The following is a 27,616-nucleotide window of genomic DNA, read 5'->3' as shown; positions in this document are numbered from 1 at the left end:
GTTATTAAAAATCCTTAGTAAGGTCAAGAGGGACGGTCAGTGATAAGGGGGAAAGGGGTGAGTAGTGTAAAGTGACATAAAAAAAAACTAACAATAAACGTTGATGCCGCCTCTGCAGAGCGATTTAGGAACTAAAATTGCTAATGTACATCCGTTCCTTTTTGCCACTTGATCGCAGATGGGGATGTTTGCCAGAGAAAAGTACATTTATTTCACCTATCGATTAGGGAGCAATTGTGCTACGTAATACAATTTTTTACAATTATCAAGTTTTTTATGACACAAAATAGTAATTAATATGAACGTCCATATGATGGAAAGTAGTTTCCGTTGCCTATAGATATGAACATCATAGTGGATATTCTAATATAATATATTCTGTAATTGTAATGGCCATGGTATCCCGTAACCCTCATGCATCGTATTCCCTTAGGAGTATGGTGTTGACTCTGTACCTTATAATTATACTGGCATACTCCAACTCTCGTCTCGCTAATTTAGAAACTGCTATATTTTTCTATAAACGAACGGATTCACCTCGTATACGTTGCTTTGTACTTTATTAACATAAAACCATTAAAACTTGGTAATAACATATTAATATTTTGTACATGTGTTTTTACTTACTTATTAACAAATTTTCAAATTTAATTTCCACTTAATTAAACCTTCACGAATAAAATTTTTTAGGGGACTTTAGGCAGTTCCCTACACTGATTAATAAACAATCCGGCTATATATGCAAGGACGACTGCTTCACGACAGAAACACGAGGGGAATAGAACTATCCAAGCAGAAGACTTAAAAGTCTCTCCTTTGTTTGGGCAGGTATCAATTTAAAAATAAAACAATGTTAATATAACAATATTCTCTATAATTATGGCACTTGAATATTTGACGAAAACACATGCTTGATACCATAGATACGCAGTTTAGCTATGGAAAATTAAAATCTTTAGTCAATATCCCATTGCAATTCTGAATTTAAAGTAACCCACCAAAAAAAAAAAAAAACTAATAACGTAAGTGACATCACTATTTCATTCTTATCCATTAAATAAAGGGAATAGCTATTTTTGTGTATTATATGTTTATGCGCATACAACAATATTTTTTAAAATAATTAATCTTTTTTGAAACCTTATTATTATGTTATTGTAATAAAATAATATAAGGTTTAATTCATGATTGTCTTTGGTAAAAAAAAAAAAATATGTACCAAAGTTCTTAGTAAAAAACGTAGTCTTTTGCTTTCTATACAAACATTAAAAACAAAAATTATAATTAATATTTTCTTTCACATAAATTGAGTTAAAGTTAGTAGCGAAACTCATTTTTATATCCCGCTCCTAACACTTTAAGGAGCGGATTTAGTTTCATTCACAAATTGCAATGGTTCACAGACTATTAATACTGTTGTTTATTGTCTAGTGAACAAACCGACAGTTTGACAATTGTATTTCGCTCCACATCAAACCTAATTACAAGTAAGCCAATATTAAACCAATGCACCTACCATTCAGACTGCCTAATTGGAAAAAAACTGAATTTCACTCCTGCCCAATTACACGTAATATAATTTCTAGTAAGTAAACGTTTACATACAAATTTATAATACACTTGTAGGTAAGTATAAAAATATAAATCTTGATATAAACATGGTTTCTTTACAACAAACATATAGATAATAATGTTAAATATATAATTAGATACATTCAACAAATTAGATTGACTGCTTACATATATTTGATATACAGAGAAAAAAAAAACACTTAAAAAAGCCTGAATTAAGGATTATAAAAATATTGTAACACATTTAATACATCAACACAAGTATATATAATACTTGTGTTTCAACAAGAAACAGTATATTTTTCAAATTACGTACACATATAATTCAATAAGGATTACAAAACTCCATAGAAATTATTTGTAAGCACTAAAATAACCTTAACCCTAGAAAAAGTACAAACGATTCTATTGATGGAATCGTTATCGCTAGCGAGTCGTATGTGATAGAATAAGAAGACGTGTGTTATTTTATTCTATGTCATGTGAGCGCTGACTAAAGCGGTTCCATTGATAGATTCGTTTGTACTTTGTCTAGGAGATGTGACAGATCTAATGTGGAGCGTACAGTTTATATTATTACATTCACAGGACCATCGGATGACATGAGAAAAAAACAAGTGGGCCACAAGTGTTTCATTTGAGGCCACGAAGTGAGCTAGTAGCGATTAAAAGGCATATAACTGTGTGTTGACGTGTAGCGTTAATTTATATGAGATGGCTTTATTAAATTTATCCATTAAAGTTAAAAGAAATTTTCTAATTTACTTGTTTGTACATAATTTATAATAAATTTATTAGTTGGTTATATATTAATACCTACGTAACTAAACTGTAAATGTTTACAGATTTAAAAAAGAAACAAATAATCTAAATATATTCAAATCTAAATAAAATTTGACGTCGGCATCAAATGTTGTTCGTTAGTTTGTTTAGGAGCGATTTTACTAAAAACGCTCCTAACATAACCGCTACGCTCATCTCAGGATTCGTGGCCACAAAGAGGTTCGGAGGCAGTAGACTCAACGAATTGCCAATTCACTTAAAATAATCTCAAAGCATTCAGCTGATTAGTGGGCTGATAAATTAAGTGTGCAATTTTAATTTTTAATCAAATATTTTGGGTAAAACAAAGTCATTTCAAAAAAATGTCCAATTTAAACATGAAATAGTGAATATATTAATTTACTTATAATTTTTTTGGGAAAATAACAAAAAATTATGACAGGTTTTACCCAAGTATCTTTTTTTTTTGTAAAAAAAAAATACATGCTGACGGGACTGAACCCGATGGGTGCAAAGCATCCCACACGTAAGCCCGTAACCGCGTAAATATTAAAAATTGTCTATAACACCACTTAAAATACCACTTTCGAAATATACTGATTTATAATTCGCAATTTTTGTTTTATTATCCTTCATTATTTCTTTCCAAAAGACGTATTTCTTTTTTCATTTTTAAATGTAGATAATAGATACATATCTATTTGTAAAAAAAAAAATTAAAGTACTCAGTGCATTCCTTAATTTATGGTTTGTTTCCCGAGTTATAAACGAAATAATATTTTTTTGTAACTTGCATTTTTTAAATTTAACTTACGAATCTCAGTATATTTGAAAAAAGTGGTTTTTTATCATGTGGCAATACTTTTTTAATTGACTATTAATTTTAGAACAGCTATTCATACTGAATATGCGTGTGATATGCAATATTAGAAGGTGAAGAAAGAGTTAGTTATTAATTATTATTCATTTTCGAATAAACGTGTTGAAATACATTTGGAAACTTTAAAAAAAAAAGAAGAAAAATTAAAATAAACAACTTTTGTCACTTAAAAATAAAAGAGCTAGGAATTATTTTTACACATTAGATAAACTATTTGAAATGTATTTCAACACTACATTGCGTTCTTATCTTATTTAAAATTTAAAGCAATTAAAATGATATTACTTATGACTTATCAACAGCGTTTAGTTTAATTAATTAACTAGATAATAGTTACTTTTGAGTTAGCTGCGACAATATATAAATAGAAATATTAATAAAAATAAAAACTTTTTTACTTTACACTTTTGTTTATTTATTTATTTTTTTGTATAAAATAAAAGAAAATTGTAATAAAAAAAAAAAGTAACAGCTACCTCAAAATAGATAATGATCCCACACTATAATTGAAGACAGCCTCAAGATTTCATTGTATTCACTGTATATAATATATACATATATATCTCTACTTCGGAACATTCTAGAAACATCTTTTTCATAAAGTGACACTGTCCACTTATATAAGGCTGTCTTAAATACAAGGCCAGTATTAAATAGTAAAAAATATTATAGAAGAAAAAAAACTTTTTTTAACATAGTTTTTTTTTTATTACAAAAAAAGTTTTTATACCTTTTCATTTTTTACTATCCAATAGGGGCGCATAACGTGTGAAAATTTCGTATAATTTCAGCTCAGTGTTTCGTTCGGTGGGAAGCCCACTACGGTGCATCATGCCTCTTATACCATAACCATAAGAATAAAGAATACTGCGTAGAAGCGACACTCCCGCTACTAACACTCGGGTGACAGTAACGCCATCTGTGAGAAGAGTTTCCAAGTCGCCTCCGACGTGGGTTATCGAATGATGGCTTCACGTGCCCTCTAAAGCATGAAGCAAATGACAAAAAAATTTGCTAATTTAATAATTATAAGACTTCATCCCCGTTCATGGCTCTAGCTGTCTGCTGGGCTTAAAGTCCTTTATTAATAGGGGTGTGCGCCACTCAAAGAGATGACTTACTTGCAACGTCACGCGTCGTTTCAACATTACACGACGCGGCGTTTCGTTATTACGTTACAGATTTTTTTTTAAACAAGATGGTGGTTGTCGAAACTTTCATATTCTTGATATGGTTAATCGTCTAAGACTAATTTGGAATTACCGATTTATATTACAGTATTAATGATGATACATGAAATTAAAGTGGCAACTCTGTTAAATATATGACAAATAAGAGGTGTGAGGGGAGAAGGGTACATTTTGGCGGTATCAGGGCTAGATTACAGAGTAGATTAATGTCGCTTCTACCCAGATATTATTTCTTTTACCATAACAATATTGCTTATGATTTAACTCATGCAATGGGCGTAATTTTATACATAAATGATGTCATTAATCTGATTTTTCCTTTTAAATATAACGATAAAACTAAACAGGTATATGATATATGCCTGCTACTTATTAAAAAAGTAAAATTTATTCACTATAAGTAGGGCCGGACCATAAACAAAACGTTTCTATGTTTGTAAACGTTATGTTTAAGCAAACGTCATAGACAATGTAGAAAAGAGCTGGTACTAAACAGTATGCATGTTCAGTCGTTTCTATTAATGTTAACAATAAAATTAATGTTCAAGTATTAAGCGGCCATTTTTCTGTTCCCGCCTTTTTGACTTCACGTAGTGACGCTAGTGTATGATATATCGATAAAAAAACGATAACGTCACGTTAGATTCACGCGTGAATTATATTAAATTGAACAAAACTACAGAACCTAGTAAAGTAACAAAAAAAAAAAAACTTTTCATATTTTAATTTATTGTTTATAAAAAGTTAATTTTTTGTTTTGTTTCTTTGCAGAAAAATTGTTTTTCATAGCAGTAATATTGTTTTTTTATATTTTTTAATTGCAATATCTGTGTATGTGATTTATACCGTATATATTTTTTCAATAAAGCTTTTTTAAATTTATTTTTAATTTAAGTAGTCGGCATATACCTACAATATTGATGAGAATTATGGTATTAATTCTATCGAAAGAAAAAAAGCGAAGATTTTAATGAAACAAGTTAATTTATACGTGTAATTAATATTCGATGTTTATTAAATATAGTAAATACGACAAAATTTAGTTTTCCATGAAACAATCCATTTTTCCGTTCGTTTAAGTTTTGTGTAAACTATAATATAATTAAATAAAAACTTTCAATATATTATTGCTATATAAATATTTGGATATTTGTCAAGTTTTATAATAATTATATTTAAAAAGTCCGTAAATATTAAATCACTAAATAATTAACAACAATTAGGAAGATTGTAACCTAATTTTGGATATACGTATCTATATATTTTTATTATATATTACAAATATTACTAATATGCTTTGCACTCGATTTTTTACAATATATTATTAATTTGGTTACCTTATGAATGCTTTGGCTCGGGTATTAGTGCTGCTTGAAGCACTGTGGTAAAAAGAGATGGATTATTTTAGTGACTTAATTCGACTATTATAACTTCACCTACTGTCATTTTCAAAATATTAACGTAATAAGGCGACTTCAACGGAGTGAGAACGTATAGAGAGCAAGTGAATTAGGAAAAAGAGAAGGTATTATATCTACGCGGACTTGTCAAATTAGGACTACGATTATATCAACTCCAATAATCAATAACTATATTTATTCAGTGGCATCATTTAAAATGCTCAGTTAGGAGACGTCTATAAAATAATTTAAGCTTATTTTTTGTAAATTTGGACTCTCCAGCTTTCATATAAGTAAAATATTCACGACCGTAATCCGAATAGTTGGTTTTGCTGACTGTTGCCGTTCCGATGCCTAAAAATCTGTTTCTATTTTTTAGAATTTCATTGAGGTTCTGAAATCAAACATAGAAAATGCCATATACACTACTGCCTTATTGATTGGCGTCATCAGAAGAGTTGGTCATAGATGTATATGCAAAATATTGGCCAGATTCGAACTGATCCATAATTTATTAGTCAGTATAATAAACTTTATAATAAATTATAATTATAACATTTATGGAAAACAATACTTGAGAACTTAATTGAGAACGTAACTTTGTATTACATCTTGCATGTATAGTAACATATATTAATACAGTATCTTAAAAATGCAAAATGAAAAAGGAATACTCAATTATGGAATGTTAAATACTGACCAAATTTAATTATTACAATCTATGTCCGCTCACGAATATTTAAAAAGGGTAAGAATGTGAATTAGGGAACTCGAATGGGCTCTAGTTTAGCCTTAACCATACATATTCTTGAACTGTGATTCAAACCACAGTTTTTAATGCTAACTTTATATCAAATACTAAGCGGAAAACTTAACAATTAAAATATTATTTATACATTAACGATTAAAATTTATTTGGTGTTTATTTTCATAAATTAATTTACACTATACTTAAATTTACGAGGTCTCTTTATAGCATCTAATGTCTAGCATTTAGTTTCTTTTTGTCCACTATTCTTATAACTATATCATTTGAAAGCCAAAACCACACCCGAAAACTTGCAAAACTTTTGTTATTAAAAACCAAAAGAAAAAAAAATACATATATTATTTTATATCGTAATAATTATTACCGGAAAATATTGTGAACACTTCAAAATTATCAATTCTAAAACAATTTTAATGTTCATTTGTTTTTCAATCCCAATAACCGTTCTCTAACTACAATTTATTCAACTGTCATTTTTAACGTGACCTTAGCAAAGTTAAATAATAGAATTTTTTATTTGTATTTATATAAGTACATTAATGACGTAGTGGTTGTCTATGCAACTAGATACCGAATTACCGACAATAGTTTTTGGTAAAACTTTAACTACGTGTATCCTTACATTTTTAAAAAACTTTTGTCTCTTCTATCCTTTTAATGACAACAAAGAGAAATTAATATAAAACACAAAACTTTAGAATTTCCATAATATTATCTCTTAGGCACCTAACCTCTAAATATTTTATTAGTTAATCCATTCTATACTTTAGGGCAGTTCACGCTAGTCATACCTCATTTTTCTTTTTTTATTATACTCTATCTAAAAAGTGCCACACGTCTATATAAAGTGCACCTATGAGCAATACCATATGGTCAAAATTGGACCAATCAAGCGTCGCGGGAGAAAACTTCGCAGATTTATCGATATCGATATTATTAACTTCGCATCACTATGTGACTGAGCAATATTTACATGCTAAATTCTAAATTGGAAAACCTTTTGCGTAAAACTATCAACTAATTTATTACACGATCTTATAAATAATTTAGAGCAAAAAATGCTGAACATGAGAAATTTGCCTTAGATGAAAAAACTGCGCTTAGCTTTACAACACTGTTTCGGCCATTTTTATACGAACGAAAAAAAATCAATCGAAAGAAATCTTGATAATCTTTCTTTTTTTTTGACAAACAACTATGCAAAAACTTATTTAAATTTAAGGATATAGGTATAAATAGATTTATTTATTTGTATTTGTAAGTGAATTGATGATTGGCAAGTGCTGTAAAAACTAAGCAGCCAAGACTAAATAATCTACGTAGCTACGTTGGACGAAGAATGTAATTAGGTTAAAACTAGGGTTGTAGCCCGATTGAGCCAGTCGTTCGATGTGATTATCGATTTTTAACTCGATTGTGAATAAACAAAAAGTCGGTGATCAAAAACTCACAGAAACTTTTAATTTTTATCCATTTAATGTTTAATTAAAAATTAAAAGCTAGTGTAATAATTATAAAAACAAACTTTCGTCCCCGTTCATCCGTCAGACGATTTAATACCCGGATTTATTGATCTACCAATTTGTGATCTGAGATCCGCCTTCGCAGAACACGAGTGAAACCTCGATTCGCAAATCGATTAGAAAATCGACTCAGACCATTGTAGAATCGATCGACTGGCTCATCCGGCGTCCACTACCTTCCTACTTCACCTGCAGCATGCACATGCGATCAAGACTAGTGCCGCGATCGTGGCTATCGTTGCGTCGACTGCTGATGCCGAATTGCACATGTCCTCTTCACAGAAACACATATGGCCAGTCCCTGTACTTTCCATCATGCAAACGTGGTCTACCATGAATAAGTTTATTTGAAGTTGAGACGTGCAGGTTCGACGGACCACCTCGTACGCTGAAATTAAGATATTTTTTTTATGATACTTAGATTAGCAAAGAAGCTGTCCATCTGATGTAAAGTTATAATCGTCACCTATATACATCACAAATTGCATTGTACCCATGGTAACTAAGTAAGTACACTATAGTTAGGGGGAGAAGGGATTGTTAGTAATGGGAATTATTAATATAGCTAACATTGCCAACAATAAACCCTGTCAGATCAATATCCCTCGCAGTTCCTTCTGGATATTATCACTCGCAGTTGCAGTGCTCAGTTGCAAGTGTAGCGTTTTTATCCTCACCTATGATTCTTCGCTGATGCCCTGTTAGCTGTATACCGCTAGCGCAGGTGGGGTTACCATTTCGTTAGCATCCATTAAAAAAATGCGCCCTAGTCCTCAGAAATTGCAACACATGAGCTGTGATGCTGAGATGAGCAGCAAGCACAATTGCTTGATGATAGAAACAAATATATCATAATTATTGAACTTAAATCTCGTAAAGAAAGAATATTACACTACTATTAGAACGCTGTGTGGTCCCGGCATAGAATAGGCCACTCCTTCCTATCAAGTGGGTGTCGTAAGAGCTGACTAAGGGATGGCAAGGGATGGGCAACAACTTCCCTTTTATAACATCTTTAAAAACCTAACTGCGGTTACCAATCCACCTGCCAAGCGTAGCAGCTACTGGTTAAAACCTCAAGGGGAGGCTTATGTTCAGCAGTGGACAGTTAAAGGCTGATATGACGATGATGATGAATAGAAGGCTGGCCAGGTGGTTTGGTGTAGCTTATTTCTAGTTCATTGTATAGCAGGATAAAAGTACTAATAGTGGTGGCATGGTCACGTTAAGAGTTTATCAGTTTATTGTTTTATTTCCTCTATTTTTGATAATGGCCTAGGGATTAGATAAATCTTGTTACAGGAGCATGTCATGAAATAAATTTCTTTTATAACTAAACACAAAGATTTTGCTCCACAAAAAGGAAAGAAGAAACCTTAATCGTAGCGAAATCAGTTATTTTGATTTAAAAATCAAACTAGTGACCCGATTTTTGATAACATTATAAGACCAACCTGAAATATATTCTTTAAAAAAAAATAAAGTTTTTCAAAAAACAAAAAAAAAATATACAATCGAATTGAGAAATTCCCCCTTTTTTAAATATAAATGAAAAAGAGTTAGCTGTAAACCACCTGAGGGAAAGTTATAAGCATCTGCTTATAAAATGAATAATACGAGAATTATAAAAATACTTGCTGTATCCCGCGATTTTACCTCCATAAATCAGTACCTAAAATAACCTATGGGGTGTTATTTTATCTCCTGTTTCAGAGATTGCACTAACTCGTACTTTGCAATTCGCAGCAAATGGCATCTGGAAAGCAACATCACCAGGTCTTCTACTATAATCTTTCTACAAGTGTTGAAATGACCAGTTAGTCTACTACTTCACCCCATAACCTTGGATCCATTAAACATAGCATGAAGAAGCACTTAGTGAACTGCCATAGTGGAGTCAACCGTTGGGAGTAGTTTGCTCAGTTTTTTTTTATACCACGAAGGTAGCAAACAAGCATACAGCCCGTCTGATGGAAAAGGATTGTATAGTGTGATCATATGCCATGCTATTACATATAATATTAACGTATTAAAGTCCAAAATACTCACGACTCTTAGAATACCGGACCATCTTCACGCAGCAGCCGTTGCAGGTCTGCAGCGGGGGTTGGTCCCGCGGCAACGCTGTGTAGTTGAACGGATCCTTACACCGGAAATCCGTCCAACTGTCGCATTCGTAGCAGTATATCGTCCGAGCTGCGGACGTAACGTTTGACATTTTAATGGATGGCAATTTCCACACGAGCGAGCGTTAGTGGCGTTGTCAGTGCGATGATTGTGCCGTGAAAGCGGTCTCCGTGGCGTATCAAGGAAATAAAATGACAGCAGTTCAATAGGCATACTTTTTTTTATAGATGTAGTGGGTAATTCTATTTTATAAAAGCACTTTGCATCGCGTTTTAAGGAGAACAAGTAAGTTTTGCTTGTCAGTTCTTAACGTTTGAAAAGCTCAATCAATCGTTATGAAAGGGGTATAAGTAGATTTATATTTGGCATATAGAACAAAGGATTCTTCTTATCCCGAGACCGCGGACGAATTCGCTGGCAAAGCTAGTCCTATTTATATTATTATACAAACGATTGTAAAGATATTTGTTATATTTTGAAATTACAGAGTACAGAGGCGTAACATCTTAGTCCTCAGGAAAGGCAACGCATCGGGTGTCATGGGCGACTCAAATATTTTGTTCCGCCCATGGTATTGTTTATATCTTTAAGTGACGTTTATAATCAGGTAGACCGTCAGCTTATTCGCCATTCTAAGTTGCATTAATAAAAATTCATTTTGCCTTAAATAACTGTATTTTTTTTATAAAATTGGTATACTTCGTCCACGCGATAAGAAGATAAAAGTAAAAGAAGATTTCAATACGATTGATTGACTTAATACAGCGCCAAGCAATAAGAAACAAACTCAATTTTACCTTTATTTCATTAGTAAAAATGTAGCATATATCTCTAATTTTGCAACGATTTTCACTTTTCTATCAGCATTGTGAATCGATTGGTATTGTAAGTCCTCGCTTTAACATAGGCATATTGTAAATCAAGACCTAATTTGTAAAGGTACGAGGCCAGGTCACGCGAGCTAACATGGTCCTTGTAACACATTGTGAAATTATGCATTTATAAGTCCATTAAGTTATGTATGTACTATATATTAGAGCAAAATTAACTTTTTTGACACAACCTTAAATTATGCAGGTTATATGGACTTCGGATATTTTGTTATAGTTTAAATAAGTTACTTCGATTAATTTTAATATAAAATTAGTAATATACTTGAACACCCACAACCCACAGCGCCATCTAATGTAAAATAAATTAAGTAGAGTTTATACTATGGATTATGTATTTGTAATAAACATCTGATAGTTACTGACACTGGTATTTAAATAGCTTAACAGTAACAACTGTATGGAAACTAGAAAAAAAAAAAGAGATCTATGTATTTTTATAGTATTTTTAATACATTGTTATTATTATTATAAAAATATACTATTTTAGTTACATGTTTATTACATATAGGTATGTATTACAATTAATATAATATCATACATTGTCTAGATACGTAATAATGAAGATTTTTTTATAAAATGAATGAGAGTGTTAAAGAGTTTATCGACTGAGCGATTGTAGTTTTTAGAAATTAAAGCTTCACATGATTTATTTATTTATTTATTTATTTAAGGACAATCGACAAATGACATGTTTAGCGGGCAGCACTAACGCGAATAATATTAGTGATGTAAGCATAAATGATTATGCCGATATCGATTAATTAAAAAATAATGACATGTCTAATTATATCTCTATGAAAGCACAAAATGGGAGTGTTAATAAAGAACTGAATTATTTAAAAGCGTTTATTATTCTAAATACTTTTAAATACTAGTTAAATTATACCTCGATCTTGATATGAACAATGTATAACATGTATTTTGTTGTGAAATAATGCACGACATGTAATTTTTGTTACCTTAAGATTAATTCACTTACCTGCAGTCCTGGTACTAAAGTTTATAGTTTCTAATAAAATAACATAAGTACATAGACATATAGAAAAAAGCGTGTCTATAAAAAAATGAAGGAATCTTTATTAAAATCTAATTATTTCGTATTTTCTATTAAATCAATGTTTTATTGTTGGATTAAGGTTGGCTTGAAAAGATTGCTTATAATGATTCGATAAGGCCACCTTTTGTATCAATTCTCATTGAAATTAATTGTATTTATTATTTTATAAATGGTGCAATAATGTGTATAAAATAAATAAATAAAATTAAGGTACTAAGGGTTATGACCTTTTTAGAGAAGTGACTGGAATAAAAACTATTGATAAACCAATCCATCCCATCCCATCAGCGTAAACCACAATAGCGCAGACAAGGTTACGATTCTATTTCCATCCACAAAAACAAACCATTGCAAAATCCCAATAACATCACAAACGACAAATCTAACTTTTTTTTTATACAGCATAGAATGACAAACAAGCTGACGGCCCACCTGATGGAAAGTGGTAACCGTCGCCAATAGACATGAGCAGTATCATGGACATAACAGAGTATACTGTTTCACCCATGATACCCCCCATGCGTTGCCATTCCTGAGGTCTCTGGCGTTATTCCTCTGTACCCTGTAAATTCACGCCATATCCCATCCTTCAAACCGAAACACAGCCATGCAAACACAACTGCTTCACGGTTGAAACACGAATGGGACAGAGGTACTCAAGCAATCGACTTTTGTACAAAGTCTCCCTCTGGTAACTAACTTAGAAACGTGCATTATTATATATATATATATATATATATATATATATATATATATATATATATATATATATATATATATATATATATATATATATATATATAGTATCAATAAATGTAATATCTCCTAAAGATTTCTTCATTTTTTATCGCTACAAATTAATTTGTATTCATGCAAAATTTAAAATATGTAATGATGTAAATTAAAGTCTATATGTAATATTTGAATTGCGGAATGTATTTAGTATCAAATAATATTTTCTTTTTACATAATACAGTGAACGCTCTATATAAGCAACTCATTTGCACCAATTTCAATAAAAAAAAATCTTATTAGGAAAAGTTGCTTATAGGAGAAAAAATGAGTATAAAAATACTTACCGTGTGGAAAATATTTTTACTTATTTCTTTTACTAATAAAGCCGCGTAGAATAAATAAAATATAAAGAATGTTGCTTATGGAGAGATTGATTATATAGAGCGTTCACTGTATTAGTATTTAAACTAAATTATTTTAAAAATATTTATGGCAGTAGTGTGTAGTGTATAGTGGGAAATTTAAGAACAAATAAATGATAGATAGATAGATAGATAGATATATAATTTATTTGTATTACTTACAGCACACAAATAACAACATATATAGATACATACACAGAAAAAGAAATAAAAGAATAATAATAAACTGTATGAATACCTAGTAAACAGAACATACTATTCAATTGACGATTTCCTTGAAGATAAATGTAATAAATTTCCATAATTATATTTTTTTACTATAAATGTGACATTGCTGATTTTTCTTTTTATATAATATAATTTTTTTCTTATGTAATTGTAAATTTGTATATCTCGATAGATGGGATTGATCATAGAGGACTTATATTGTTTTACCATCCATTGTTACCTATCTATCACAAAATAAATAAATAAATAAATACATATACAAAAAAAAGGAAAATACAAAAGAGAAATGAAATAAAATGGATTGTGTAAAATATAGTAAATGTATCTATAAGTAAGCAAATACAGAAATGCCAGTTTATAGGAAAGGATACGTTCTGCTTCAATTTAAAGATAACAAGAAAACGGCACAGGCAGGAGAATTATTGGTATCAGATAATCTTTGAATAGTAAAAAACAAAGTTGCGATTCGCGTTAGTCTGTTTTTATACGGAGTTTTTGATTTAATATTTTGGTTTAGTCAAAAAGTTAAACCGTAGCAATCCAAGGTTAAAAAAGAATATTAAATGAGATTCCCGCCATTTTTTTTAGTACGTTTGTTCCGTTACGGAACAGGCTAAGGTCGGTGACCATGCTGCCTACATAATAGTTACGGGCAATTGTCATGTTTTTTTTCTTGAATCTATAATATTTTAATAGACTTAAGAAACAGGTGTACTGTCAAATCTCTTATTATATTCCATCCTACATAGGAATAATAAAATATTATATATATATATATATACACTCCTCGCAAAAATTAAGGGAACATAAAATTTTTTGAAATTTTTGGGTGATTTTCAACAGGCTGTATTTCAGTGAAAAATAATCGTACAGAAAATTTAAAAAAAGGGTTTTGAAGCTTGAAAACTCTAGTTTTCAGATTTTTTGGTGAAAAAATTTTTTGAGCTCCGGTTTCCATGCAGTTCTTAAACAAAGCTGAAAATAATTTTTTTCTAAATATTTCGAAAAAAATCAAGAAAATTTTTAAGAAAAATTTTTTTTGAAAAGTCGAAAGAAGTTTACAAAAATTTTTTTTTCGTTTTTAAGGAAATCAAAGTTTTTGACAAAAACTTGCACGACGAATCCGACCGTGCAACCTCCACGTGGTATGCTTTGGGTAACGCTAATGCCGGCGGTAAATCGATCATCAATCAAAGTTTTTGTCAAAAACTTTGATTTCCGTGAGGAGTGTATATATATATATATATATATATATATATATATATATATATATATATATATATTTTTTTAGTCAGTGAACATATAAACGCGAAAGAAGTCGCGGGTAAAAGCTAGCAATGAATAAAGTAGATCTTGTAAGTTGCAAGAGTTATCTTGTTATAAAGAATATATGCACATTGCCAATTTTGGTAATGTAAAAATAATCCATAGTGTATTACTTCAATGCATGGAAAATCGACTGTCGGCTGTCTGGTAGTAGACAGGGGGCCTATCATGAAATGAAATTCCGAATTTTCGGACTCAATTTCGTGTTTTTGTTCGTACCTAAATCGACCCCGTAAATGGAGCTTAACGTTTCATTCATCAAAAATCCTGTCCGTTCAGTTCCAAGTTCAGAGGAACGATATTTTAATATTTTTAGTAATTTTAAACGGCATGTATTATGTAATTTTAACGTCAAATTTCTATTTCGTTCGTCCCCGAAATTTCGGAAAATATTTAATGGTAGTCCCTCAGTATTGGCAACACGTTTATTACTTAATGTTCAGGCAGTAACTGGAAATCAGTGGTTTGCTTATTTAGCAAACAACTCGGAACCAGAGGGAGATTTACTACAAAAGTCGTTTGCTTTGGTACCTCTGTCACATTCGTGTTTCAACCGTGAAGCAGTTGTGTTTGCATAGCTGCGTTTCGGTTTGAAGGGTGGGATATCACAGTGAATTTACAGGGTACAAAGTTATAACACTTGAGTCTTCAGGAATGGCAATGCATGGGGGTATCATGAGTGAAACAGTATACTCTGTTATGTCCATGGTACTGCTCATGTCTATAGGCGACGGTTATTACTTTCCATTACGTGGGCCGTCAGCTTGTTTGCCATTCTAAGTTATATAAAAAAAAAAAAACTCACCGAGATATTGCCTTTTTACATCACTATGGTGTGTACATTTTACATTTTCACATATTATATTATGTATAAAAATTTGTGTTTACCGCCCTTTTGTCACAGTTTATTTTTTTTCTGTTGCTATTGTCACAATTCTTGTGTATCTCTTGATGCAAACAAAGAGTTCCTATATCTATCTATTTAACCTTTCTTTGCATTATTTTTTTTATTGGTGAAATAAATCAAAGTAATATAATTCATGTTGAAAATTAAAGGAAAAATAATTAAAAAAAGAAATTTGACAGCTATGTTTTTTTTCTGCAATAGACATTAAAAAGGTATCCAGACACGATCAACTTAAAGTGAACATGTTCTTTTAAATATTTTTTTTGACTTTCAATGTTATGATGGAAATTTCCATCGTTATGCAAAGAAGGGATAAAATCATCGTCTGGCGAGTCGATTAAAGCACGAATAGGTGCAAATTTCAATAGCCGCTTGGCCGGTCGTATCTATTTTAAAACGACACTTTATTAATAGCTATACCGTGAATAAAATCTAAAAGCGGATCGACAAAATGTGATTTTTAAATTATGACAACCTCGGCTGCTTTTGTATTAGTTTCAACAAATTATATTGTTTTTATGGATCTTAAAATAGCTTTGGATAATGTTAGGCAAATATATTATCGAGAATTAGTATGGATTTTTTATTTGATGAGTGAAAATGGTATGGTAACCCCGCCTGCGCTAACGGAATACGCTGGCGGAGCACCAGTGAAGGGTGATAGATGAGAATGAAAACAGGCCAGTTAGTCCATCATGATGAATTCATCAGGAATTAATCGTGATAGTTTCCAGGGGGTACCGCGAGGAGATCGACCTGGTTGGGTATATTGCTAGCAATGGGATTATCAGTCTCCATTACTAACAATCCCTTTCCCCCCATTAGTATGGATTATTATTATTATTTACCCAGTAACTATGTGCGAGCACGTAGACTGCACTTATTTGATATTCCTTTAAGAAGAACAGAGTTGGCCAAGCAAGCTCCCCTCTCTCTAGCATTGAAACTGTTCAAAGATGTTTTGAGCCGGTATCCACAATTAGACGTGCTCGCCTCCAGCTTGTTGGAGTTTCGTCGGATGACCACGGAGTGTTTGTGTTTAGAGATTTAAAATCTAATGTTATTTCTATTATTGTTATGTGAATTAAATCTTTTTAATATTATACATATGTGTTATTGTACTGATGCTTTCCTGGGTGAGCGTATTGGGAGACTGTAAAGCTCACTCAGTTCATGAAATAAATTAATTAATAAATGACTATTTCACGGCAGAAACAATGAATGAGACAGAGGTGCCCAAGCAAACAACTTTTTTAGGGGAATAATGAGCAATGGGGGTGCCATTGCTATTTTTTTTTAAATGGGTGATAATAGAATGGTAACCCCACCTGCGCTATCGGTATACACTGGCGAGGCACCAGTGAGTGATGATAGATGAGAACGAAAGCAGGTCAGTTAGCCCATCATGATGAATTCCACTAGAATTAACCACTATGGTTTCCAGGGGAAACCGCGTGGAGGTCAACCTGATAGGGTATACTACTAGCAATGGGTTCATTAGACCCCATTACTAACAATCCCTTCCCCCATGCCATTGTTATTAACATACCCTATCAGGTTGACCTCCACACAGTTCCCCCCGGAAACCATAGTGGTTAATTCTCGTTCAATTGATCACTATGGGCCAACTGACCTGCCATCGTCCTCACCTGTCACCCTTCACTGGTACCCCGCCAGCATATACCGATAGCGCAGGCGGGGTTACCATTTCATCTACACCTATAAAAAAAAAACAACTTTCGAACAAAGCCTCCCTCTGGTGAAAAAGAAATTCCATAAATATATTAAATCTTTATATTTGAGCATTTAACAACAGAACCTCTAGAGTGTCCGTATTCTTACTTATGTTACTGACTAGTGCTTATTGTCATGAATCATTAATGATGATCGTCAAAGGCCTAGGAGTCTAAGAATTCGCTTATTTGTAGGGGTAATGATTAAAAGAACTAGCAAGGAAAGATTAGCAAGTAAGTAGAGAGAGAGAGAGATTGAGGTAGAGAGAGAGAGAGAGATATTAAAAAAATATCAAATTAATTTTGTAAGTTTCTATCAGGATTTTTTTTTATTTTTATTATATAGTATAGTGTATGTAATTAGGAATATTTCTTTTAATTGATTACCTAATAAAAAAGAAATATTTTGCATTGCTGTTTCGTATGTATTTTGTTTAAGTGTACATTACAACAATATTGTGTATCTATAGGAAAATTTACTAATCAAAGTGCTTTGAATGTAATAAAATACGCCATTTTCTTAGAAAAAAAAAAACATTATTATTGGTAAACAACTGTGAGTTAGGTAGTTTAGTTAGTTATTGTTTTTTCTAATTGTTTTAAGAAATTGACGTATTTTGTTTCACAATAATTAAAACATGCAGTTATAAAAATATAATAATGAAAATAAATATAATCAAATGGACCCAGTCTACGGCGTTTTTAAATTTATAGAAATGATTTGAAGTGAAAAAAAAAAATTAAAAAAAAGAAAGTAAATATGTGAATATTTTCTCAAACAATTTTCAAGTAATTTTTAACAATTTACTCACAGTACTTCAATTATTCCAAATTTCAAAGGAATATTCAGATATTTATAAGCAAATGATTAATAAGCTTATGGCAATATGTTCGCTTGATAATAAAATGTTTCCATTGCTTTTTTTAAGCGTAAAGCGATTTAATTTTTTTGTGAAATAGTAAAAAGTTTGAATCTCTCTAGTAATAAACGAGTACTTACTTTGGCATTCCGCCTGTACTAGGGGGCTGAGAGTTAGAGCCCACAATGCTGAAAATCCATGCTTGAATTAGTAAAAAAGTAAATAAATATCGGAAAAAATGTACATATTTGTATCTACACAGTTTTCTAAATAGAGTGTATCACAAGAAACAGAGAAAAGTATTAGAAACGATCCTGTAAATAACTGAAGTGATGTATTTATATTAAAAAAAAAAGTCCGTAGACTGGGCTAGGGTTGCTAGGGAAATAAATTTAAAAATGGAAATACACTAATGAAGAGAGAAGGAACGCACGAAACATTTTTTTTTCTAAAAAAAAAAAAAACATGTCCCAGCAGACGCTTACCGAATTAGCTACCGTGGTTAGTGTTGTATATTGCTGTGTGAATCGAATAAAAAATTTGAAATAATCTGAAAAACAAACGTCAGTTATTCACAGGAGTAATGTTTGAGTGTGTTGTACAAAAAACAAAAGATGTTTTGTATTTATTGTCTCGAGTGTGTAATGTGTAACTATTTTTTTTTGTTTACATGCAATATTACCCATTCCTCGAAACATTGCAACACACATTCCTGTGGACACTCAGACACATCAAAGTAAACATTTAAAGAGCTACGAATACCTAAGTCGATATTATTCACAATCGAATGCAATTTGCACATCACTATTTTGTTGAAGAAGAAAAAAAAAACATTAACTTTAAAACAGTGTTGTGAAATGCGTCAGATCGACATCGATAAGTATTTGCAGCTATTATTCACAACACAGATCTAAACATTTTGTAACATCTATTAATTTGATACACATAGAGAGTGTTTTTTTTTTTTTTATTTTATTTTTTATTACCCGTTCTGATGCAGGAATTAGCTTTTACTTGGTCCACGCCGAACCAGGACACGAGAAGAACTGGAAAATAAATTTATTATTCTTTTTAGTTTTATTATATACATTTGAATATTAATTTATGGAGATTGTATTTAAAAATATTTGGTATATTTTACTTCGTCACCAAATAATGATTTATATGTATTATAATAGAATTAAAGTAAAAATATTTAGTACAAAAATAGATTTAGTTTTATTTGGCTGTTAGAACTAACCATCAATTTAGCTTATATATATAATACAATATATTTATTCAACAAACATATTTATATATTTATCACATTAGATACCTATATATACATCTGCAGACATTCTTATATTATACTTAGATTTAAAAAAAAACTGATATTAATGATTATTTATGGCGTAGAAAAACAAAATTGGAGTATTGAAATAGATTACCGACCCATAGTTTTTTCTAGAGAACTGTCATTAAATTTAATAGCAAATTAATATTTATGACGCTACATAAAAATGTCAATTGGGTGATAGCCATGGTAAAGTTACACGGTTACTATTAAGCCACTTTCATAAGAGGAGGTTTTTCAATAGTTGCAAAGCTTGGCAAGCGGGTTGGCAATCGCAGTTAGGTTTTGGCAATATTATAAGAGGGACACCGCTGCCCATTTCTCGACTATTAATTTCCCTTAATCGCCTCTTACGACACCCACGGGAAAGGAAGGGGTGACCTATTCTATGCTGGGACCATAATGGCAAATACGACGGTTGAAAATAATAAATAGGTCGAATTATAAACGACTAATCTCGAGTTAAACAAACACGACGGTGTAACAGTAAATATTGATCAAGACATTGGCAAAGGCCCAGTAGGTATGATGTAAAATGATTTGGAAATAAACCAATTTTGACTTAATGCGCTTTATGTTAAAGGCGATAATGGAAAACAAACAGATTTTACTAAAAAACAATTCAAATATATATATATATATATATATAAACCAGTTCATAATTGGCAAAGATAGCGCATAATATATAAAGACATAGATAATTATCGATACCGTATTTTTTTAAAATAAATAGGCTCATGACTTTAATCATTGCAGTTAAAAGCATTGATTAACTATGGTCGTTGCAGTGAATTTAACAATACAACATGTTCACATTTCATCATGCATATAAGTATCAGAATCCAAATTGGCTTTAGCAATATTACGAGTACTACATCAAAGATAACTTTGAAAAAAAAAAGAAAATAAAAAAGCTAACAAACTAGTTTACAAATAAAATATATTTTCAACACAATGATGTCACTCGAAACACGCACATTTTTAATGATTCGCATTGTTGTCGATGTATTTACAATTTACATTAGTTTTAGTGGTGTCTGCGGTCGCCATACGGCCGCCATCATCCCGATTTCCCGCTTCCCGAGTGACGTTATAATTTTAAAAATGGAATTGGGGTGTGTCACATTTTATCGACAAAGAGTGTGTGAATTATTTGATTGAAATCAAAAAAGGTATTTCAGAAATGATCCTTGGTGTGCCCAGTTAGTATACACTATATGTAAAAAAGGCTAATGTCAAGTATAATAAATGCGAATGCATTTAACACATCTTTATTTACAAATTTGTTTCACTTCTTAGCACAATAGTAATTTCGAATTATTTATTAATTAATATTTGAAACACTTTTTTTTATTTTAGAAATAACGTGTGAAGAGAGCTAAATAACTATCAATTACGTAATATTTGATGAATATTTTATTTCTATTTACATATTTATTTATTTCTTAAAAATAAATTAGAATAATAAATTCACAAAATAATTTCATTTGTACAATTTTGTATATGTACAATGTACCTATTTATATTTTTACATAGCTTTTTCACTTCCATTTTACATTTATATAGCACATGACGAGAGGTAATAGAGTCGTAAAAATAAATAAATAATCTAAAACACATTTAAGCCAGTAAACTAATTTGTAAATTAATTTTTTTCTATTTTTTGAGATATTATATAAAAACTGTCTAAAATGTAATGAAATATAAATTTTAATATTTCACATGTACCTGGCATGGGGAATATCCAGTGCATTTTGTAATCCAGATGGCGCGTAGTGAATCTTCAGCTCGAGCCAGCCATCGCCGCTTCAACACACAACGTCATTTGTGTATAAGTTTCTATTACAACTAGAAGGCTTCCATGCAATTTAGAACGCACTTAGAATGATTCTAGCGCTTACATAATAAAACTGTTTCTTTTTAAATCTAATACTAATTGTTCTTAGGATCTTTCTTTGCACTAAAGAAGTTTGAAACGTAGATAAAGCATACTTTAGTTTTTTTTTTATTTAAGACGTAATATAAAACTTACCTACCTGTTATACATAATCTGTGCCTATAGTGAAAGATAGCGTGTTTTTGGCGGGAAAAGTGTTATGTCTAAAAATTAGATGGATAGATATAGAATTTAAATATACCCGCACGTTACTAGTGAGGACTATATCCGGAATTTCCCTGAGTTTTCCTCTGAAAACATGGATATCTGCAGAAATACTAATGATCCGTATGGTCCAAAGAAAACCAAACAATTTCTTCTTTATTAAAATTTAATGAATTTTGACAATGAATGACGCTAATTGTTTACTATTTTAAGTTGCAAAAAATCTATGTATTAATAATACATATAACTAAATTTGTGATATTTATGAAACTGTTTTATTTTAATCTGGGGCAAGGGTATAAAAAACATTTACGCGAGATATAGACAAATGAATAAATATACATATCGACATTCCTTGTAATGGTGTCAAACACTATTTTATTTAGGTGAATATAACTACCTAACTACTCATGAATCATGACAGAATATCCGTGACAGAAAACAATAAAAAAAAAAGTAGGTAAATAAGCGCGAATAAGTTTTCGTTAAATTAAATGGCGGGAAGCTGAGGATCTATCTAGCGAAGCAACATGTTTTTTTTTTTTTATTTTAACTACATCATTGTATCACTAGTGTAGTATAGATGTATTTATAATATTAATTTTTTTTTTTATATCTGGCATACCATAAAAGTGCCAAACTGGCATACACTCCGTCGGGTGGTAAATAGTTTAGTCTATGCTTGTAACACTAGGGGTATCACGTTGTTGCACGTTGCCGATTCTGAAGTATGTTTTTGAAGAATCCTGTATTTTTTATGCAATTTAAAATGGCAAACAAGCTGACGGTCCATCTGATGGCACGTGGTAACCGTCGCCTATAGACATGTACAGTAACATGGACATAACAGAGTATACTGTTTCGCCCATGATACCTCCATGCGTTGTCATTCCTGAGGACTCAGATGTTGTCTTTGTACCCTATAATTTCATTACCATAAGGGTGAGGACCCTTGATACCGAAACACAGCCATGCAAACACAACTGCTTCCCGGCAGAAACACGAATGAAACAGAGGTACCTAAGCAGACGGCTATTGTACAAAGTCTCTGATCGTTTGCGGGAGAATTTTACCTTGAAACAACATTGTTAACGTACGAAGGATGGAGTTTCTTGGTGTCTATTATACATATGTACTTTTACACTTTAATAAAGGGTTTCATAGTACAGAATGTTTACCGTCTCCCTCTAGTAAACATTATGTACTATGAAATCCTCTAATTTGTATAAAAATAAGTTCTAGTTCTAAGTTGTATAAAAAAAAAAGAATTCGTGTCAGCGTCTCATCAAATAAGTATGTGAAATAAAAAGAAATTCCTCGCAATTGGCAACGAAGCTGACTTCATTCTACCTTTGAGGTCCTGTCATTATATATCGTTACCATAGGCATTTACATCATTCCTACGTATCTAGTGTTACTAGCATAGTCATTAGTAATTAAATATCTAGATTCGAAATATTGTCTATGGTATTTTGGCTGCCGGTTACTGGCCAAAACCTAATAAATTGTTCAATTGTCTATGAATGCATCTTGAGGTTATAAAGATATTAATAAATTAATTGTCCTCTACATAAACCTTGCTAGGATGTTGCAAATTATATATATATATATATATATATATATATATATATATATATATATATATATATATATATATAATATTCCGTAAAATATAAATTAAAATTTCCTATCAAAAACTATATGAAACTAGAAATTATATACTTAAAGTAAAATTTTGTATTAAATTAAAATTAACTTAAATAAATTAATTTTACTACGGTATTTAATCAAGATTTATTACAAGTTACAATCTTATTAAATGTTTAAATTTTTAGCTAATTGGATAGGTATATTTTTTTTATTGTTTCCCAGTTGCAGTACTGTAAAGTTTGTAAAAAAAAAATTTAGGAACAGTCTATTGGTTGACTTGGTCAGTTACTCTTCTTGTAAAATTTTCATCCGTAGCAAGGGTATAAAAAAAAGTTAACACGAGATTCTTGTAAAATTAAATTTATTTTTTTATAGTGCCTACTATTTAAGTTATTTTTTCTTTTTTATTAAGACCATCCTACAAGATCATTAACGTCTTTTTTTTATAATGTGCCCCGAAAAGTACTTCTTTCAGATTTCAATATTAATTTTAAAGTGTTAAACAAGATGACCTAAACAAAGGAAGCAAGATACAAAACATGTTAGTTGAGGAGCCTTCACCATCGTATAGCGTAGAATAATTTCGACGCGCGGTACAATGCGCGGACACTATTGATTTTTATCAAGCCACTGCTGAGTTTCTGCCGTACAAATGTTTACTAAAACACTGACACACTATTCACATTTTACTTTTTAATAATCTATTAGAATATAATGTTTAAATAAATAAAAAAAAAAAAATAGGATTATAAATCACAACTTCGCCTTTTTCAGAGATAGTTTTTTTTTTATTTATGATAATCAAAAGGAATTAATTTAAAAACCAAAGCCCGTCGGACGTAAAAAAAATTTATAATTAAAAATATAATCGAATTCTTACCGGCCAGTATCATTATTACACCCCGCGAGACATGTATTTATTACATTTAACACTACTAAAAACGTTAACAAACGTTATAAATGGTCGTCACACATAATTAAATTAGGAATAGTTTATTTTGGAGGTTTTATAATGTTTTACAGTGATTATAGTACGGTTTTGAGCCCATTTTATGTGGGACGAATCAGTCAAGCCACCGCGCGCTCGAATGAGACTGACAATGTTACTAGATTACTAAAATTGTTACCTACTTTAGGGAGAAAATATATTTAAAAGTGTTTATTTGGTTATATTAATTTGTATATTTATATTGAAAATTTAAATCTAATCTCGACAATGGAATAAAATACCAACAAATTTCTTTCCTGTTGTTATTTTTTCCAACCATTACCTATGAACTCTTATATTATAAGCATGAAAATATTAAGTATATTAGTTATACGATTAATATATACTTATATAAGTCAATTGTTCATTGGGGTGCACTAATATAGCACATTGCGTTGGTTTTTTTTTATTTAATTAACGTAAAACTTTGATTAACACTTAAAAATTGCTTCCATTTAAAATTGGTAACATAGAAGCGGGCAACACAGTGTAACCGGCATTGGCTGAGCTGTGTCGCTATGCGGAGATGTTAAACACGCGAATACAATTCTATTTCATTCGGCATTTAATTTACAACTTTGTTTGTTGAAAAATTGTAAATTTTATTTATGTTTTTATTCTGTAATTTTATGAAACGAAAGAAGCGCCTACATAATAAAGTTAGTTATAGTGTTTGCAAATATTTGCTATAAAGAAAATAGTAGGCGCTTACTTATTTACTACATAAGAATATTACATAACTGAAATTAGCAATTGTATACATTTTTAATGACAAGCTGACAGTGTATCTGATGGATATGGATAACCGCTACCTTTAGACTCAATGTATGGGAATCACAATATACTGCGACGCCTATGCGTTGCCTGTCCTGAGGACAAAAATGGTGTTTCCGTGCCCTGTAATTTCACTGCCATACCCCATCTTTTAAACCGGAAAACAGTCATGCAGGTACAACTGGGTCACGGCAGAAACACAGGTAAGATAGTGGTATACAAGCAGACCATTCAAATTCAGGCATTTCAAATAATCTTACGGTTTTTTTTTAATAATAATAATGAAATAGTAACTCTATCTATGCTATCGGTGTATGCTTCCGGGGCATCAGTGAGAGATAACAGGTGAGAATAAAAGCAGGCCAGTTAGCCCATTGTAACGAATTCCACAAGAATTAACCACGATGGTTTCCAGGAGAGACCGCGTGGAGGTCGACCTAATAGTGTATACTATATATATATTTTAAACCCCAATACTGACAAACTTTTCAACATCTTAGGTTAATTAGGTTTTTTAATAGTATTTATCATTTCCAAGAAGTTTTTTTAATGGATGGTAATGGAATGGTAACCCCGCCCGCGCTAACAGTATGCACTGACGGGAAACCAGTGAGGACTGACAGGTGAGAATGAAAAGGCAGGTCAATTAGCCCATCGTGACAGGAACACCTGGACGATAGTTTCCAGGGGAGAGCACGTCGAGATCGACCTGACAGGGTATATTGCTAGCAATGGGATAGTTAGTCCGCATTACTAACAATCCCTTCCACTATTTCCGAGGTTAGCGTTGGCATATATAAAATAACTTTTTTCCCGCCCAGGGTGGGGAGCTGCCCCCTAATTAGAGGCGAAACGCTGTGGCACAAAGCGCGGTGCGTTGTCGTTAACCGCACTATGTTGGCACAGTATATGCTGGCTCAGTAAATACATTTTCGAGCGCGGGCTGTCCATCGTGTATGGATGTATTCGCTGACCATCCTCGTGGTACAATATCATAAAGAGGCAGGATTAGGGACAAAGGGATTGTTAATAATGGGGAGGTTAGTCCCCATTGCTAACAATCCCTTTCCCAGTCCAATAGCGCAGGTGGGGTTACCATGACATTTTTACCCATAAAAAAGGGGGAAGGATGTTGGATTGCATTTAAATTTCTCTGAGCAAATATGTATTTTTGTTAGTACGTAGACCTCAAATTCATCGCAGGGAGTCAGTAGGCACAAGTGGTTTGGGACCTTTATGGTCTGGTAGAAAGAAAAATAGAAGGCAAAAGAGGAAGGGGAAGATCAAGGAATAACCACATGGGACAGATAAAAGAAACACCAGGGTCTTCAACTCACGCGTAATACCTCTGGTATTGCAGGTGTTCATAGGCTACGGTAACCGCTTACGATCAGGTGGGCCGTATGCTTGTTTGCCACCTCAGTAGTATAAAAAAAAAGACTAGGTGTCATGTCGTATAGGGAGGTCAATGATATGGCCTGGGATAGAGCTACGGCAACAACGACTGCACTAGCGGTATAATCTAGTTCATGTATATTTTATTAATAAAAATAGAAAATTTAGAATATACCTAAATTACACGTGATTAAACTGTGTGTTAGTGATTAAATATCCTGTGTTCGTGTTTGTAATAAAAATTATTCAGCCAAACTGAAGAAAACATAAAAGTAAAATTTAAGTTCGATCTGGTTGTTATAAAAATCAAGTAATGATTGTAAACCACATTAATAAAAATCAACAATAATAAGATGACAACAGTGCAATGAATATATTCTTACTAACAACAATACAAGCGATATTGAAGAGAACTATTAATAAATATTCCATATATAGTAATAACAAGTGCAAGTGACGGTTGAAGGTCAAAGCGGATAAGCAATAAATTCAAACACCTCCAATAATTTAAGATTTTTATGAACATCAACTGTCAATTAGCAAAGATTATAATTGAATGTTTCACACTAAGACGCAACAAGTTACTTGGTCTGGCGGCAACGCTGAACGACTTGTGCCCCGAAGGTTGATGTTTCAAATCTCAGGCGAACATAAAGTTTATTTTTCGTTCTTTTTTTTTTTTTTTAATAATAAATTAGAGTGTGGATTAATATTATTATTTAATTCTAGAAGACATAGATAAACATTTTATGACATTTTTTTTAAGGAAGATCATTTTTAGTGAAGAGCAGAAACTTTTATTTAATTTTGACATTTTGTTATTTAATTGTATTTTTTTTTTTTAATTGATTTATTGCCCGATTTTATATAAAGAAGACAATGGCATATGAAAATGTAACTTACCGAAAACCGACACGATCGAGTTCATTGCATAATATTTCAGACTCTCATTCCTCTATATTTAATTCAA

The 27,616-nt window shown here is 31.3% G+C and overlaps 1 protein-coding gene across 4 annotated transcripts; it reads right to left on the bottom strand.

The window, feature by feature from the left end:
* Positions 1–857: 857 nt before the first annotated feature.
* On the bottom strand, positions 858–24,577 carry LOC113510055 (protein quiver). 4 transcript variants are annotated; one of them, XM_031914338.2, is made up of 8 exons: positions 24,370–24,577; positions 21,467–21,544; positions 19,392–19,451; positions 18,546–18,593; positions 10,167–10,313; positions 8,307–8,505; positions 5,763–5,804; positions 858–4,217 (listed from the first exon to the last, which is right to left on the bottom strand). In XM_031914338.2, the coding sequence occupies exons 2-8, from the start codon at positions 21,489–21,491 to the stop codon at positions 4,055–4,057; spliced, it is 684 nt and encodes a 227-aa protein (XP_031770198.2). In that variant the 5' UTR covers positions 21,492–21,544; positions 24,370–24,577; the 3' UTR covers positions 858–4,054. The 4 variants fall into 4 exon arrangements, with proteins under 4 accessions (XP_031770198.2, XP_031770200.2, XP_031770201.2 ...); XM_031914340.2 differs by lacking the exon at positions 5,763–5,804; XM_031914341.2 differs by lacking the exon at positions 18,546–18,593.
* Between the last annotated feature and the right edge of the window lie 3,039 nt (positions 24,578–27,616).

This window comes from Galleria mellonella, unplaced genomic scaffold, assembly GCF_026898425.1.
Source record: "Galleria mellonella isolate WM207_F2 unplaced genomic scaffold, CSIRO_AGI_GalMel_v1 utg746, whole genome shotgun sequence".
Taxonomy (NCBI): Eukaryota; Metazoa; Arthropoda; class Insecta; order Lepidoptera; family Pyralidae; genus Galleria; species Galleria mellonella.
Note: the sequence above shows the minus strand (reverse complement) of the source record. Positions and strands in the feature narration are given on the sequence as shown.

What these genes read in the sequence shown, in the direction of transcription:
- LOC113510055 (XM_031914338.2), bottom strand. Translation starts at nt 21,491, where the DNA reads ATGCACTGGATATTCCCCATGCCAG. An exon ending in TAATTCCTGCATCAGAACGG is followed by an intron (nt 18,594 to 19,391) that starts GTAATAAAAAAT and finishes ATGGATTTTCAG; the next exon opens with CATTGTGGGCTCTAACTCTC. An exon ending in GGTCCGGTATTCTAAGAGTC is followed by an intron (nt 8,506 to 10,166) that starts GTGAGTATTTTG and finishes TCTTAATTTCAG; the next exon opens with CGTACGAGGTGGTCCGTCGA.